The 18,531-nt window shown below is 41.6% G+C and overlaps 2 protein-coding genes across 2 annotated transcripts in view; one reads left to right on the plus strand and one right to left on the minus strand.

Moving 5' to 3' along the window:
• efcab14 (EF-hand calcium binding domain 14) overlaps positions 1-1,540 on the minus strand; it is a 168,761-nt gene extending 167,221 nt beyond the window's left edge. The window contains exon 1 of the mRNA XM_028812148.2: positions 989-1,540. Coding sequence (XP_028667981.1) covers positions 989-1,167 — 179 coding nt within the window. The 5' untranslated portion in view covers positions 1,168-1,540. The remainder of the gene's footprint in view (positions 1-988) is intronic.
• Positions 1,541-5,308: 3,768 nt separating this feature from the next.
• LOC114659583 (cytochrome P450 4A6-like) overlaps positions 5,309-18,531 on the plus strand; it is a 59,882-nt gene continuing 46,659 nt past the window's right edge. The window contains exon 1 of the mRNA XM_028812151.2: positions 5,309-5,631. Within this exon, the coding sequence (XP_028667984.1) occupies positions 5,431-5,631 (201 nt within the window). The 5' untranslated portion in view covers positions 5,309-5,430. The remainder of the gene's footprint in view (positions 5,632-18,531) is intronic.

An 18,531-nucleotide genomic window follows, 5' to 3' on the forward strand; every position in this document is an offset into this window, starting at 1 on the left:
TTTGGTCCCTCTTTATATCCCTCCAGGGAGTCTCCATTCTGCCTCTGCCTGACTGCTGGAACATTGCAATTCCATGTATGGCTGATATGAAAATAAAGACACCGGACTTGACCTGACCGTTCCTCCTCTTGCCAGATGTGGTAAGGTTGGACAATGTTTCTCCATTCTTGCTCCAAAGTGGAAGTGGAATGACCTCCAATTATCTATTCAAAATGCACTCAATTTACTTGTGTTTAAGGCGTCCTTTAAAAATGCACCTTATCACTAAATATTCTGCTTAACTTCTCTGCTTACATGATAGCTCCTGTTGCACTGACCATGACTTTAGGATACTGATTATTTGTGACTAGTCGCAGATATAACTATGCGGTAGTTCTATTCCTTCGTATTCTCTCTTGCTTTGATGTTTGCACCTTTATTCTTGTACCTATTTTTGGATAAAGCTGTCAGCCAAATAAAAATAATTTATACACACACACACCTGTATATATAATATACATAAAGATCAATTGCTATATAAAATACACATTTTTCTTAATCTTCTGGAAAGTTTCAATTTCCCCTTTGAGACAAATGAAGTATATCTATCCAAGTCTAATTTCTGACGGTTTTCTATAGAGCTGGCAAATGGGCAGCAGACTTATCGTTGAAGAGAGTGATACGAATACGGAGCCTATTCAGCAGTGCTCGTTTTTGTCACCACATAAAGACTTACTGACATGACTTTGTGAACAAATTCAATATTCTGTATCAAAGCACGTATTGTGTATTCTTGTGCTGACACAATAAAGCAAGAAACAGACGGACAAAAAGCGTAATATAGCAAAAAAAAAACATTCAAAAGCAGGAACTAGGTTCTGGAAAATACATTGTTTCAGAATGAAGGAAAACGGAGAATAGCGGTCCCCTGGGTCCGACCTGCGGAATCTGTGCCATTCATAAAGCCGGCTGGTCTTTACGAAAACGGAAAAATATTAACACCACTTACGTTCCGAGTAACGTCCGGCCGCCTAAGCTATTGAAGTCATCCTCATCCGAGCTGGTATCGGAATCTGAATCAGGAGGCTCTGTCCTCAGCAGCCTGTGACCGGAGCCTTTCTTGGGTTTCTTCCGTTTGCTCTCCCCGCCGAGACCTATGAGTGCGTTCAGTTCTTTTCGCTTCTTCATCTTTTTCTGGGGGGTCAACGCTCCAACTGGAGCCGACTTGTATCCGATCTCCAACGTCTTGTTATCCAGTTTGGAAGCCTCCTGGATCTACACATAAACTGGCAAAACAACACAGAGTGCCACTTAGATGATGCCTTAACGGGACAGTCACTCCCCTATCGCTGAAAATGTAATCCGTCGCCTGACATCTTTTGGATAGCAGGCTTTCTAGCATATACCTGCATTAAGGACAATTTGAAACAAACGAGTCTACTGTACAAACAGTACTTCGAAGTCCTACTCCCTGAAAATAGTGAACAACCTATGTGGTTGAGGCAAATCTGATAGCTATACTTCCTGATCAGCTGACAACAACGCAAATCAACAACAAAGCCTATGATTGGTCAGTTTGAAGCTGATGGTTACGTATTTCCGGTATGTCGACGTCGTTCACGTAAGTAACGTGCATTTAAAGAGACACCCGAGGAAAAAAAAATGAAACATGTCAGTTTTGTTTACTCGAAAAGACAGCAAAACCAGCTAACATATGCACTTATGAAAAGAGGCATTTCATTTGTACATGTAGCAAAAGAAAATGTTCTAGCCTCACAAAGACAATATAAAATATGCCGAGTTTATTCCTGGTGTAAATTTCAAGACTGATGTCATTCATTCATTCACTGATTCTTTATTTCGGAAACCAGTTATTCAAATACACTATGGCAGGTGTGTCGAACTCCATTCCTGGAGGGCCGCATTGGCTGAAGGTTTTCATTCTAACCATCTTCTTAATTAGTGACCAGTTTTTGCTGTTAATTAACTTCTTTTATCTTCTTTTAACTTATCCTCACAGGTGGCACAGTGGTAGTGTTGCTTTGCAGTAAGGAGATTGTGTGTTTGCTTCCCGGGTCCTCCCTGTGTGGAGATCGTTTTGAGTAGTGAGAAAAGCGCTAAATAAATGTAAAGAATTCTTTTGCCTTAGTTTTAATTGACTTGACTGAGGTCCATTAGTTGTTTTCTTTTTCCTTAATTAGTAGCCAAACAATAATAAGATACAAAACGAGCCGCCAAATGACCAGCTGTACCCATCACACAATATCTGAAAATAAAGAAAGGTGAAGGTCTCAAAGATTGATCTCTCAGGTCACCAAAACATTTTAAAAGTATTCTAAAAAGAAACAGAAAATCAACTGTGTTGGAAGTGGCTGCTGTGGCAGAATGAGAGTAGCAACAAACCACGTAATTAAATAATGGGTTTAATTAACAGCGAGAATTGGCTTCTCATTAAGAGATTGGTTAGAGTGAAATTGGTTTGAGTTTGAAGCCCTTATTTACCTGGTGATCTGTTGGCTTGTTTCACATCTCATTTTTGTTTGGCAATCATTTAATGAAGAAAAGAATCGATTCAGAGGACTGAATCCCTAAAAAACAGGGCTATTAAAATGAAGGGAAAAGAAGTTAATTAGCATGGAAAACTGGTCAGTGATTAGGAAAAGGGTTAGAATGAAAACGTGCAGTCACTGCGGCCGTCCAGGCCCAAAGTTCGACACCCCTACACTAGGGGGGTCCTCAAATTCTGAATCAAGTATTTCTCACTCAGAAATTATGTGATTCATTTAACTTAACTCACTTGTTAAGACCCCAAATCCTCAAATTCTGAATCAAGTATTTCTCACTCAGAAATTATGTGATTCATTTAACTTAACTCACTTGTTAAGACCCCAAATCCTCAAATACTTCTTTTAGTCTTTCAGGGTCAGGTGTAGTTCACCATCACCTCAGAATGATCCCATGCTGACCTGGGGTCAAATCTATAAGATTTGCTTAGGTGCAAAAAGATTTAGTCTCTTTTTCCCTGTTCAGGACACTGCACCTTCTTCAGTTGTTCGTACACCCTATTGGTTAGTCCTGCGTTTTGTGTGGCCTGTCAGTCGCTTCTGCTGTGTCCTTTGTTAGCATTAAGGCCCCTTTCAGTGCAGCACAGAACATGTAGGTTAGCAAAATTTTAATAAATATCAATATCTGAAGAATGTGAATTTCCCATTGGGATTAATAAAGTATCTATCTATCTATCTATCTATCTATCTATCTATCTATCTATCTATCTATCTATCTATCTATCTATCTATTACATCTTGCCTGAAGAAGGGGCCTGAGTTGCTTTGAAAGTTTGCATACTGTAATCTTTTTAATTAGCCTATAAAAGGTGTCATTTTGCTTGACTTCTCACTACAATAAATATCAAGAAATTCAATTCTTAGCAGATACGGACTGTGCCAGATGTACCATCCTGCCAAGTTTCAGCTTTTTAACTAAATTGGAAATAGTGCTTTTGTTGATGTGTCAGTCAGTCAACTTTGCATTATTTACTGTATATCTGTTACCATCTATTCAAGGTTATTTACTGTATGGAGCCGATTACAAATCTAAATAAATAAAGGATCTTCCTGGATCCTTCACGTGTATGAGTCTTTTGGGAAACAAAAATGGTTCCTCCATGAAGAACCACTCTGGCACTTTTAATTTTTAAGTGTGTAGGATTTGTCGAGATCAACTAAAAGATTTTTTGTAAGATTCTCAAATTAGGGAATTGATTCAAGATTAAAAGTTTCGATGACCTGTTGAGCCAAGCTGAAAAAGTCGCATGACAATCCTTTTGGAGTACTTGCAGGATGTTTTTGGGGAATCATAAGACAGACAACTCCAGGACATAGTGGATGATCTTGTGACGTTGCAAATAGCCATGAGATGTGACATGTCTCATTGGGACTGGAAATCTCGAAGTGTTCAGCAGCAAGCATGGTGAACAGTTTCATCAGGACATTTCTGAAATGGAAAAGCAATACCAAGGCAAGTAGACTCCTATTATACTTGGTGACAACAATTGGACCCTTAAGAGTGACATTCTTAAGGCCGAGTACCGCTGAAAATTGTACACTTCTAACTTTTAACAAAACTGATTTGAACACTATTCACTCGTGGTCAATTTAGAATTTGTCAGCTGAGCCTTCATGTCTTTGGAAAACCGAAGTAATCTAAATAAAAGTCTAAATCAGGGGTGAGCAAAGTCATTCCTGGAGGGCTGCAGTGGCTGCAGGTTTTTGTTCAAACCCAATTGCTTAATAAGAAGCACTTATTGCTCATGTAACACTTCTGCTTCATTTTAGTTATCTCCCTCGTTAAGATTATGAACCCTTATTGCTTATTTAAGTCTTAAACAGCTGCATTCTTGGTTTTTAATTGCTCCTTATTAGCAATAAGATGCAAATGACAAAAGAAACCAGCAGTTATCCATTTTGCTTGTTACCCTTTACACCTGTGTGTATTTATCGTGCACTATTTGGTTTAACTAAATACTTGGAAGGAAAGAGAAGAGAAAAAAGTAAAGGATTGAGAATTACACATCCGTTTTATACTTCAGAGTATTTGAATGATATCCTTAGAATGGAAAAAAAAAATCTAGGATATGAGAATGACTTGACATAGCAGAGTTAAAGCACTAACAAGCCATGAAATTAAATTATCGGCAAGGATTGTTTTCTAATTAAGCAACTGGGTTGGAACAAAAACCTGCAGCCACTGCGGCCATCCAGGAATGACTTTGCCCACCCCTGGTCTAAATGAACGTGAATAATTCACATAACCCTAACCCGTGCATTCTGTGCCCCTCTGGGGACAATCCTCCAATAACCCAAACCTAATCCCTAAAGTTGTGAGGTTTACAAATGACCTGAAAATCTCGATGGAGTTTTTTTGTGTGTGTTGTGATTTTTATTATCAGAGTTATTTGTGATATATATATAATAATGCACACTGAGGCATATCTAAGTATTCAGTAGTATATATGAAAATATTTATGGAATATCATAAATACTTTTTTAAATATGTGGTTAACGTTAGTTGATGGCTAAATATCCTAAATCTCATTCCTTCATGTTTTGAGATATGTTTGATTCACAGTGTTTGAAAATATCTGCAAATGATTGTATGTACAGTATAGTTTAAGACTATTTTAAAATTGGATGAATGCCCCTCTGTAACTACACGAGTTATGTGAGAAAGCGATTCTTAAAAACAGCCTGCAATTCGAGAAAGTGTTACGTAAATGCTAATTTGCTTGGTACTCCACTCACGGAGGCTACAAAAGTGCTCTCTGCGTCAAAAGGGGCGTGCAGATCGAAAAGACAAGATCTTCAATAGCCCGCAGTTTTGATTACCGAGCGGAAAGACCGGTCGGCAAATCGACAAGGGAAGACGTATTCCCGCCGCCGACTGTTTTAAACCATGGGGCTAGTCGAAGGCATTATGAGCGGACCCTGGTTTCCAATCAGTGCCTACCGACTTTTCCACCTGATCGCCGTCTTTTGTCTAGTGGCTATCCTGCTGAAAATAACACGACTGTTTTTGAGAAGAAGAAGGGCGATCGAGATACTGAAACAGTTTCCAGGACCCCCGATGCACTGGCTTTATGGACACGTGCACGAGGTAAGGTCATATAATTTATGAGGGGCCAAACAGGCCATAAATCATATATTTCTGTGTGTAATCTGTTGGTTTACGTATCAACACTATTGGTTTATGAATATTTACTATCGGTTTGCGTGCATACTTAACTGGTTTGCGTGCGTATAATACTGGTTTCATTCATATGAACTATATTGGTTCGTGTCCGTATATTATCGGTTTGTGCGTGAACTATATCCGTTTGTATATGCATAGCACTGGTTTGCATATGAACTATATTGATTCGCGTGTGTTTATCAGTAGTTCCAGTACGTTTGTTATTGGTTAGGGTGACCATATTTTGATTTCCAAAAAAGAGGACGATCGGCACGGCCTCCAGACGAATTCAGACAAGCTTCTTGGTGGTTGATGAACATTATTTATTATACTTCAATGGTGCAGAATTAACCTCTGTAATAAAATAAAATGAAATCTGTAAAAACTTATAACAAAATAATAGCTCTCTTAGACTCTTCAAATAAATAATTAAATATTGTTCTAAATGTGAACTATTCTGTTCCAGCTTCAACAATATATCTCTTAAATGTAATAAAATAAATAACAGAAGAGTCTCACAAAGACAAAAAAACTTAAACAAAAAGAATCTAGACTTTTCATCTTTAGTTTTCTTCTTCATCCTGCTTCTCTTCTTCATCCTCCTTGTCAAGTCCATCTTTGCGCTTCTGTGCCAGTAGTCCCTTAACTTTAAGGGGCATGAAGTTGTTGCTCTTGCGTTGAAGAAGAATGGTATGTAATATTGTTTAATATCTTCTTCACTTCCATAATGGACATGTTCTCCTGTTCCATTTCTTGAATGTGGGTGTGGAACACAGACATGAGTGTGTGCATGTGCCAAAGGTAGATTTCAGCAAAATCATTTTCAAAAAAACTCTTGAGTGCTATGGGTGGCTTTTGCTGAGACAGAAAATATGCCTTTAAAGCTGGAAACATCTGTAACATCCTCTCAATGCTTGGGAACAATGACAGCCACCTTGTCTTGCTGTGAGAGAGCATCCTTCTGTAATCGATCTCAACAAAATCACAATACTCCTTCAGGCTCTCAGTGCGCACAGTGTAAATGTGAAAGTCCTGGTAGATTTTGAATATGATATTCTCAATGTCAATTTCTATTGTGCCTGCCCCATGGTGTGCACAATTATTCAATATGTGTGCTGGGCAACCCACACTGATCACAGTCTTGTTTTGCAGCAAACTCTTCAAATTTGCAAACACATTCTTTCCAGCTTCATCACGTCGGATTCCTCCAAAATTTGTGTTGCAATTGTCTCCAGTAAATACAATGCATTTTTCCGACAGATTTGCCAGGGTTTCTGTGAAATATTTTGCAATGATTTCTGCTGTCTCATTGGGTGTGTCTTTAACTTCAATTTTGTTTGCACGCCACCCTTCTTCCAGTCAAAATACTGGATTATGATTGGGAATATTTTCACTGCTCCGTGGTTACTCCCGCCTGTGGAAACACCACAGTACTGGATTTCTTTGAGTGCTTCATGAGTGATTTCAACAGAGTGGGGGGCTATACCACCATTGACGATGGCTTCGGTCTTGGTGCGAGCACTACTAAACTTTTTTGCAATGTCAGAGTCAGGAAATGCCTTTTTAAGCAAAGTACTGGTGCAATCCATGGACCTGTAACTGTTGTGATGTTTCACTGTATGAAAAGCCATTGCACCATCTGCTGCATTTACATCATCCTCTGTTTTTCCTGGTCTGACAAAAAACTCTGTCAACTTTGCAGATGAACTAGTCTCACCTCGCACAGCTTTTTTATGTTTCTCGGTGTCCATGTGGGCTTTCAGATCCCCAGCACCTTTATTGGATACCGAGACATATGTACCGGCTTTGCACACGGTGCACTCCGCTTCCCACTTGTCCCGACTGGGACGGTATGTGGGAATTTTTCGGCAATCCTCCGAATACCGGTCCCAAATTATTTAACAACTGTTTTCCTATCGAGTGGACAATACTACACTGAAAGCCGCGAAAAAACATTTATTGCAAGACAATAAGATGTATTTCCAATATTTTGTATTAATTCCAGCACAACAGCTGCAACGTCTCTTAGTGGTAACGGTTCAACACGGAGCAACTAAATGTTGTAGTTATCGCTGAGCAAATGCATATAATTGCCGAAAAGATTGCGTTTGTGGCAGTTGCGCCACTGAAAGGTCGACAAGTAACTGGCGAACAGTCCACGGCTTGTACCGCTTTGGTAGCGGAGCTTCCGCTTCGCCAGCATCCACAACCCTTCTAGTCTCCGTATGACTTTCCTCGTGTACTGGATCCACAAACTTTTCGTCATGAACAAATGACAGCATGTTGGTAAATGCCGGTATTCATCAGCCCAGCTGGTTATAACTAACCTTATTGCTCCCGCTCCTAAATATTGTCCACTCGATAGGAAAACAGTTGTTAAATAATTTGGGACCGGTATTCGGAGGATTGCCGAAAAGGATCGCTGGGCATCAGAAATGTAACCAGTAGTAACTAAATGTTATACTGGATAAAGGCGTCAGTCGTAAATGTAGAATATTTTGCCTTTAGAATAAGTAACTAGTTTGCAAAAGCTGTGTGAAAAAGTACAGTCGCGGGTTGCAAGCGAGCATGTAGCTGGAAGTGAATAAAAAGACGACCAAATACGTACTTAACTTCAGCTTTGTGTTCATTACACACTCAATGGCTGATTCTATTAAATAGTAATAATTACCACCAAGTCCTTTCCCAAACCTATCGTGTGGAAAAAAATACGGCGCTGTTTAAAGTAAACCCAGATCCGTCTCCTGTCAGCTTCTCTACACGCTCCATGACACTACCGGCCCCGGAGTTCCTGTTTCTTGCCCCGCCCATTTCCACTGAAGATCACGTGAACAAGCAATATAGTTCGCACGCAGGCCGGAAAAGGGTGGAGTGCCCTCTCAGGGTTGGTAGCGAGATCCTGCCCCAAGTGGAGGAGTTCAAGTATCTTGGGGTCTTGTTCACGAGTGAGGGAAGAATGGAGCGTGAGATCGACAGGCGGATCGGTGCGGCACCCGCAGTAATGCGGGCGCTGCATCGGTATGTCGTGGTGAAAAAGGAGCTGAGCCGCAAGGCGAAGCTCTCAATTTACCAGTCGATCTATGTTCCTACCCTCACCTATGGTCATGAGCTATGGGTAGTGACCGAAAGAACGAGATCGCGAATACAAGCGGCTGAAATGAGTTTCCTCCGCAGGGTGTCTGGGCTTTCCCTTAAAGATAGGGTGAAAAGCTCAGTCATCCGGGAGGGACTCATTGTAGAGCCGCTGCTCCTCCGCATCGAGAGGAGTCAGATGAGGTGGCTCGGGCATCTGATCAGGATGCCTCCCTGGTGAGGTGTTCCGGGCACGTCTAACCGGGAGGAGGCCCCGGGGAAGACCCAGGACACGCTGGAGGGACTATGTCTCTCGACTGGCCTGGGAACGCCTTGGGATTCTCCCGGAAGAGCTAGAAGAAGTGGCCGGGGAGAGGGAAGTCTGGGCATCTCTGCTCAAGCTGCTGCCCCCGCGACCCGACCTCGGATAAGCGGGAGACGATGGATGGATGGATGGCAGAACCGATATAGTTCATACACAACATTCCAATAATGTGCGTTCGCAAACCAGTATGTTTCATACGCAAAACCGATATAGTGCACACATAAATCCAGAATGTTACTTTCACAAAGCCGGCATAGTACGCACACATAAAACCGGTAGAAGACTGACAAGGACTCAATGTAGTGCATACACAAAACCAATAGCGTTCATATGCGAAACCGATATATTACCCACGTGAAACCAGTATAGTGCATATGAGAAACCAGTGCTATACGTAAGCAAACCAGTAGTATACGAACACAAACCAATATAGTTGATACGCAAACCGATTGCATACGCACGCAAACCAATGCAATTCCCTCACAAACCGATAGCAAACGCACGTGAACCAGTAATAAAGTTCAATTCAATATAGTTCATATGCAAACCAGTGCTATGCATATACAAACGGATATAGTTCACGCACAAACCGATAATATACGGACACGAACCAATATAGTTCATATGAATGAAACCAGTATTGTTCGCACGCAAACCAATTAAGTATGCACGCAAACCGATAGTAATCATCCATAAACCAATAATGTTCATGCGTAAACCAATACTTTACGTACAAAAATATATGATTTTTGGCCTGTTTGGCCCCTCATATATAATGTATGTCTATAAAGCTTGAGCGAGTCACTTATGGAACAGACATCTCAGTAATCTGTTCCTCACGTGCAGCTCGCATTTCTTCCCTGTGTTGACATGGAGGTGAATTTTTTTTTTGTGACAGTCGTTACGACCTCAAACCGGCTCCGGTATCAGAGTACCTGGGCGATTGGATTCCTAATCGGGGTGGTCCCTGCCTTGCGCTTCGTAGACACCTGTATAATGCAGCCCTGGTTTAGAAAAATAATGGAATAATGTGTATTTTACTGCTTGTAAGGAATAAGTATGATGATCGCTGTGAAAGACTTGCACAAATTATTAAAAAAAAATTAAATTTGATGACCGGCGGCAGAGTGTCTCAGTAGTTAGCACCGCTGCGTTGTCTTTGTCATTGTGGATATTTCACGTTCTCTCCATGCGCTTACATAAAGTTTACACCTGGTATTCGGATTGTCCACCCACATTCTGAAATACATGTATATTTGCGTGAAGATGCCAAATTAGACCTGTGTGAGTGAATCCTGCAAGGAAGTGGAATGTTCCTGCCTGGGGTCTTATGCTGCCAGGATTGACCCTAGCTTCCCATGACCCTGAATGATGTATGAGAATGTTTTGTTAGAATAAGATTACTGTACTGTGATTTATCCTGATCATTGGTTTGAGATTGCATTGCAGAAAGTACTGTAATAAGAGTAAATTTCAAATGTTTCTCACAAACAATAAAAAAGGAACTGCAAATTAAAGATACATGCACTGTATTAAATATATAAAACACCAATTTGTTGAATCTGATTAATTCAACCAGGAATGGTGCCAGTTGATAGTCTCTTTATTGAGAAGTTCAAACTGCTGTTCTTTGTCAGGTGACATTAAAAAACCACACAGAATACACTCAAAATTAAGCAGTATAATAAACAAATACATTAAATAAATGTGTTCACAATCTTTTTAAAATTAACATATTAGAACTGCAGAAAAATACACAGATCATTCACAACTTTAAAACCACTGACAGGTGCAGTGAGTAACACTTGTTACAGTGGCACCTGTCAAGGGCTGGGATATATTAGGCAGTAAGTGAACAGTCAGTTCTTGAAGATGTTGTGTTGGAAGCAGGAAAAATGGGCAAGTGTTAAGATCTGGGTGACTCTGACAAGGGCCAAATTGTGATAGCTAGATCACTGGGTCAGAGCATCTTCAAAATGGCAGGTGTTGTGGGGTGTTCAGGGTGTGAAGTGGTTAGTACCCACCAAAAGTGGTCCAAGAAAGGACAACTGGTGAACCAGCAGGGTCATGGGCATCCAAGTCTCATTGGTAGCAAAGGCTAACACATCTGGTCCGATCACACAGAAGAGCTACTGTAGAACAAATTGCTGAAAAATTTTAATAATGGAAGAGATGGCAGTAGGTTGCACTATGTTCAGAGCATCACACTGACTCCACTGTCTGGCATTATTCCCATTGTTCTGCTAGGAAGCCTTGGGTCCTAGTATTCATGTAGATATTAGTTTGATATGTACCACCTACATAAAGATTGTTGCACACCAAGAACACCCTTTCATCCATCCATCCATCCATCCATTGTCTCCCGCTTATCCGAGGTCGGGTCACGGAGGCAGCAGCTTGAGCAGAGATGCCAAGACTTCCCTCTCCCCGGCCACTTCTTCTAGCTCTTCTGGGAGAATCCCAAGGCGTTCCCAGGCCAGTCGAGAGACATAGTCCCTCCAACGTGTCCTGGGTCTTCCCCGGGGCCTCCTCCCGGTTAGACGTGCCCGGAACACCTCACCAGGGAGGCGTCCAGGAGGCATCCTGATCAGATGCCCGAGCCACCTCATCTGACTCCTCTCGATGCGGAGGAGCAGCGGCTCTACTCTGAGCCCCTCCCGGATGACTGAGCTTCTCACCCTATCTTTAAGGGAAAGCCCAGACACCCTGCGGAGGAAACTCATTTCAGCCGCTTGTATTCGCGATCTCGTTCTTTCGGTCACTACCCATAGTACATGACCATAGGTGAGAGCAGGAACATAGATCGACTGGTAAATTGAGAGCTTTGCCTTATGGCTCAGCTCCTTTTTCACCACAACAGACCGATGCAGAGCCCGCATTACTGCGGATGCCGCACCGATCCGCCTGTCGATCTCACGCTCCATTCTTCCCTCACTCGTGAACAAGACCCCGAGATACTTGAACTCCTCCACTTGGGGCAGGATTTCGCTACCAACCCTGAGAGGGCACTCCACCCTTTTCCGGCTGAGGACCATGGTCTCGGATTTGGAGGTGCTGATTCTCATCCCAGCCGCTTCACATTCGGCTGCGAACCGATCCAGAGAGATCAACACCCTTTCATGGCAACAGTATTTGCTGATGACAATGACCTGCCACACTGCCAAAATTGTTCAGGAATGGTTTGAGGAACATGATAAAGAGTTCAATGTGTTGACTTGGTCTCCAAATATCCCAGATCTCAATTCTATTGAGTATCTTTGGAATGTGCTGGAAAAATAAGTCTGATCCATAGGGGCTGCAGCTCGTAGCTTACAGGACATAAAAGATCTGCTGCTAAAGTCTTGGTATCAAAGTCCATGCTTTGATGGTTTACAGCTGTTATGGTTGTGTGAGGTGGACCACACAATGTTAAGCAGCAGTTTTTAAAGTTTTGTTTCTGATCGGTGTATTGCCTATCCTATGTGAGGCAGCTAATTGTCTGTCAGCATCCGACTCAAATTACAGTAGGTGGCATTCCGATGGTTCCTAAAATCACTTTGCAACATTTACATTATTTTGTGTAAAAAAAAAAAAATATGGTTTATTTGTTACATTTTTTTTAATAACATATAAGTGTTTTAATTTATCAATTCTCAGAGTTTACTGAGGAGATTACAAATTCATCAGTTTTTATTTAATTGTTTTAATATATTCACAATGTTAAAATATGTTGAATAATCAGTGAGAAGTCAAACAAAATGGCACCTTTTATTGGCTAACTAAAAAGATTACAATATGCAAGCTTTCCACCAACTCAAGCCACAATGGGAAGTGTTAATATTTCTTTTATTTCAAACATATTATTTGCTAAGTCTACACTACTTCATTTTCATTTAAAACACATACATTAGTCTTGGTTTTCAGCTTTCATCCACACTACCCCAGGGTTTTTCACCCCGAAAAAACTGAGACTTTTGAAAACACTCTCCAGAGCCATATACTTCTGAAAATGCTGACTCAGTGTTAATGAGTGAAAACGTAGACTTTTGAAAATGCAGAATCTAATCATGCTTTGATTTATTTGTGCTTATCATGTAGCCCTTCCCTACTGGATCCTGTTCATTACAATGTCTCATTCTTTGACCGGCCACCCTTCATGGAAGAAAACCATATTCCAATTTAGCATACGCATAGAAGAGTTACTTTCCAAGGTGCTAGTTGTATTGCTTACCTGTATGTGTCTAAATTGTGTTTTGTACAGTTTGAATAATGCATACAAGCGCAAAATGCAATAATTTACTGGTTGCTTTAGTTTTGCAATCAATTATGTAGCCTGCGTCATTACCATCATTTCAAGTAAATTTCTGCCAATGTGCACATGACCAGCATACGCAATTGTTTAGGTCATATTGATTTTCAGTTGTTTTGGTGTGAGCAGAGATACTTTTAGATGTGAAAACACTAATGTAAATGAAAATCGTTTTCGTTTAAAAGTAATGTTTCAAAATTAAAATGTAGTCGTGTGGATTTAGGAAATGTTGGACATTCCTTGTTTAGGTATTGTGCTTTATTATTTTACTTTTCACAGTTTCAACCTGTGTGAATAAAGGTGTAGTTTTCTGCATGTGTAGTTTTCTGCAATTTATTAAATATTCGTTGAAATGAACAGCTTTGACGCACGAGAAAAGGTTTAGGGCAGCCACCCACATACTTAATTCCTGGCTGCAAAAAGCAAATATGAAGCAGAGTTGTGTACAGAATTGAGTCCAAGACAGAACTGAATACAAGTGGAGATTGTTTGGCTTTTAAAGCAGGTTGGTGGAAGTGAAATCCTTGAGGGCTGAACTAGAAGTGACGTCCTCGGTGGGGGGCCAGAACCAGACGTGACGTCATCTGCCCCTGGAAACGGAAAGTGACGTTGTCAGGGCCTGGAAAAGGAAAGTGACATCATTGGGCCTGGAACCGAAAGTGACGTCTTCGAAATCAGGCAGAATTTCCAGTGTCTGGTCTGCAGAGATAAAAGAGAAAGGTCTACTGCACCCTGCTACCCTGTAGCTTGGCGTGGAATTACCTTCTTTTGGTCCTGCTAGCTGCCTCCCATGTGCACATGTGTGACAATTCATAAAAATAAAATTCCTATAAACCTAAGTTGTATACAACTCTGTTTCTTACAAATCAACAGTCATATAAAACAGTATGACCTATTGTAACTAATGTGATAAAATTGTGGAACAGATAAGTTGAATGAGAAATGGAATAATGTAATATAAGAGCATCATTTTAGAGAATTAGTCTATTAATTTGTGTGTCTTGTATATAAAAGTCCAGCACTGGGTGCCTGCCATGGTAGTAACCTTGCAGGAGTGGCTTTTTCCATTCTGTCAAAGGAGGTAGGCTATGTGTATCTGGTCACACAGAGATTGTCGGACTTTTCTTGAAGACTCCAAGCTGCTCTATATAGGTTATTGACTGTTATACCTGCCTTGCACTTTCCACCTTGCATTTTTTAACTTGCATTGCATTTTTATCACTCTTTAATTAATACTAGCCAACCCCCGGCGTAGCATACGCCGCATAATTATGTATTGATGGGTGAACACTTCCTGAACGACACAGTTGTCCAAACAGAAGTGAAAATAAAATTGAGCCCGGTGCATTCTTTAACTGCATTTTCTGCCTTGTAGCGCAGTGGTAGTGTTGCTGGTTAACAGTAAGGAGACTGTGGAAGATTTTGGGTTCACTTCCCGGTTCCTCCCTGTGTGGATAGCGCTTTGAATGAAAAAAGTGAACATTTTCAAAATCCGTAACGGTGCATTCAGTAAGTACAATGCACACGCGTTTAATTTGTCGGCCACTTTTTGCCAGCCGTCTTTTCAGGTTTGGGCTTATTTTGCAGTGTTACCGCTTGTGCGTATTAAATCTTGAAATCCTTCGAGTAACTAATTAACTAACACCCACCCACCCAGCTTGTGTGAATAAAATGCGCCGGTTCTTTCATCATTTTGTTGCAGCCTATCAAAGACTTGCTGCCCCCAACTCCTCACCTGACTCGCTGTCGTCTGTGCACCTCTGAGCCACGTTGTCCTTTCATTGTTCTTTGCGGTTTCGGCTGCTTTTCTATATATAATCCACCAAGTCACCCGACCACGGTAGTAGGAGGGGGGTGGGGAGCGTACACAGGGCAGGGACGTATTCAGAGGGAGCGTATGACCCGCACTCAGTGGGTATTCCTCGTTCGTGGGGAACAATTCGAGAAAGAGCTATCAATCTGTCAATCCTCTCCGTGTCCGGGCAGGGTGAGGTTTCCTATGTTGAGTCAAATAAAGCAAGATTTGTGTGTGGCGAGTTGTTGTGTTCGAGCACATGAGCAGGCACTGTGAATGCCTTGAGAGCGTGGATGGACGCATGCCGGATGAATAATGAGTATCTATATATCTTCTTAGATATAGACAGTGTCTGATAGTTGTGATGGTTTTACACTCCAGCACATTGCGGTCAATGCTGGTAACAGTCAGGCGGGCAGGCGTATTAGAGTTGGTGCTTTAGAGTTGGTGGGCGTGTCTCTCTAGTGGTTCGAGTTCTTGGGCGGTGCTCTGTCATTTGTATCACACGGTTGGACGACTTGGTGGATTATATATGATGATGATTAAATGCTGAAATCCTTCGAGGAACTAATTAACTAACTAACACCAACCCCGCTTGTGCATATTAAATGTTGAAATCCTTCGAGGAACTAATTAACTAACTAACACCAACCCACCCACACACACACACAGCTTGTGTGAAAAAATGCGCCCGCACGGTCAGACGACTTGGTGGATTATATATGATGAACATTTGCAAAATCCGTAACACTGCTTTCAGTAAGTACAATGCACACGTGTTTATATAGTAAAAGGCAAATTATCCGCGACAAACAAACTGTTATAAACGCTGCATACCAAGCCACGGCGTAGTATACGCTGCATAATCACGCCACTTTTTAAATGTTTTTTAAGCAGAGGGAAAAAAATTAACATTTGTAAAATCCATAACGCTGCTTTCAGTAAGTACAATGCACACGCGTTTAATTTGTCGGCCACTTTTTGCCAGCCGTCTTTTCTGGTTTGGGCTGCTTTTGCAGTGTTACCGCTTGTGCATATTAAATGTTGAAATCCTTCGAGGAACTAATTAACTAACTAACACCAATCCACCCACACACACACACAGCTTGTGTGAAAAAATGCGCCCGTACTTTCATAATTTTGTTGCAGCCTATTAACTGTTTTAGACGCCCCATTCAGCAATTCACATCCGCAACAAACATGCCTCTTTTTACATGGTCCTGCTTTGGTGGGCGGGAAACGTTTTCCGTGTTCCTGCAGGACCATCTATGAAGACACATGTTTGTCGCAGAAACAAATTGCTGCATGTAGCGTGTAAAACAGTTTGCTATGGTGCATGCGGTCATGCGTCGTAAGCGAAAAGTCAACGTGGCTCAGAGGTGCATGTGTACTGTAGCCCAGATGAAGATAAATGACGGCGTTTTTTCCCAGTCGACGCATCCGAGTTGGTGGGCATGGCTCTGCGAGTTGTCGTTGTAATCCAATGGTCTTAGAGTTGGTGGGTGTGGTTCCTTCCTGCGTGTGCCATGGGTGGCTTACTTGTCGGCGGCTTAGTGAATCCACGCCCCTTCCGGCGTGCTTTCCATGGGTGGCTACTTGTCTTCCGGCTTAGTGAATTATATATATAGATTGTTTTTATCAGTATGCTGGTGCTGGAGTATGTGAATTTTCCCTTGGGGATTAATTATCTCTCTATCTCTCTATCTACTTAAGGAGTTATTACAACAGAGTTTAGCGGATTGTGTACAGAAAATGGTAAACTGCTGCTAGGTTGGTCACATTTTATTTGCAAATGTTATATGTAACAGCAGGTGCCAACCCGGAATTTCTGGATGATTGCTAGTTATGTGTTGTCTTAAGCGTAAATGGTCTATGGTGACATTGACTCTCTAAACAAAACTCCTTCTAAGAAAATTGCCTAGCCACATTTATTTTCTTTAAATGGTGACCCTTAAGCTGTTGTGACTTTCTTTGAAAAGGAGAATGTAGATGAGCGTAAATACAATTCTGAACACAACTAGTAGTGAGATAAAGATAATTGATGAAACGTCAGCTATTAAAAGCAATGCCATATTGCAGAAGGGGAACCTTGGGATGTGACTGTCATGCTCCACACAGTTGAAACACATCAATGTCATGTAACAGCCCATAAAGCAGCTTGTATAAAGAAACAATTATCGGGGTTATCATTGAGACCAAAATGGAAAATACCAAGTCCAAAGTCTCGAACGAGGTCAAAATGACCACAAAATGAAGACTATGCTAAAGGGGAATCCTAAAAGAACTATCCAGGTTTAGGCTGAGTTCAGTGCCAAAATAAATATGAGAGAACTAACTGTGAAAGTTACTAACATGAAGCTTAAAACAAAATTGGCATAAACAAAACAAACCAATCTAAACTTGCCTAATGCTTTATCCTTGTCTAAATCTACCCAATTCACTCCAAGTTTTGAATTGTATCCGAAAATCACATACAGATTTTAGTCGGCTGCCATCTTATATAGTGGAGGAGCAAGTATGTCCAGTGCCTCAACGTAATAAATCCCATGACTAACAACAGATGCCTTACCATGAACAACAAGGCCATAGCCATGGAAAAAAGCTAGAAAATGGCAGTGCCCAGTTTGTAATGTTTTCAAGTAACAAGGATATCTGTCTCTAGATATTTTTCTCTATTGTACACTGATGTTAAAGTGCTTAATGCATTTTATCTAAAATAGTAACAATGTAAAGAATTTATACATTTTCCACAAAGGAAATCATATCTGTAATATGTTCAGTTAGCCAATAATGGCTAGCACGTGTAAAAGATAGCCCGGCCACAGACAGACATGACACCAGATGTCCACAACACACACGGTTTATTTTGTGACACAACAACACAAAGCCAATGACAGTGCGGAAAACACCACACTAACTCAGTCCTTTTCCTCTCTTCGGCCGCCTCCACTCCTCTCTCGCAAGCTCTGTCTTCTCCCTCCCGACTCCGGCTCCTCGAAGGGAGTGAGGCAGCCCCTTTTATCACACCCCGGATGTGCTCCAGGTGCTCGGTGATGGTCTTCCGGCAGCAATTCCTAGTGTGGTGGAAGTGCTGCCCTTGTACCCGGAAACACTCCAGGCAGCACTTCCTGGTGTGGCGGAAGTGCTGTCCTCCAGGGCTTTAGGACCGTCCAGGTGCCCCCTGGTGGTGGTGGCCACTGGTCCCCACAGGTTTCAGCTTCCCATTTCCATGGCCCTGATGAAATCCAGAGGGGGGGGCTGTCCTCTTGCGCCCAGGGAAAGATAGTGCCCCTCTCCTGGTCCGTCTTTCTTCCAGGCATCCCGGTGGGGCAGGATCCTTGGTCA

Source organism: Erpetoichthys calabaricus, chromosome 10 (genome assembly GCF_900747795.2).
Source record: "Erpetoichthys calabaricus chromosome 10, fErpCal1.3, whole genome shotgun sequence".
Taxonomy (NCBI): domain Eukaryota; kingdom Metazoa; phylum Chordata; class Cladistia; order Polypteriformes; family Polypteridae; genus Erpetoichthys; species Erpetoichthys calabaricus.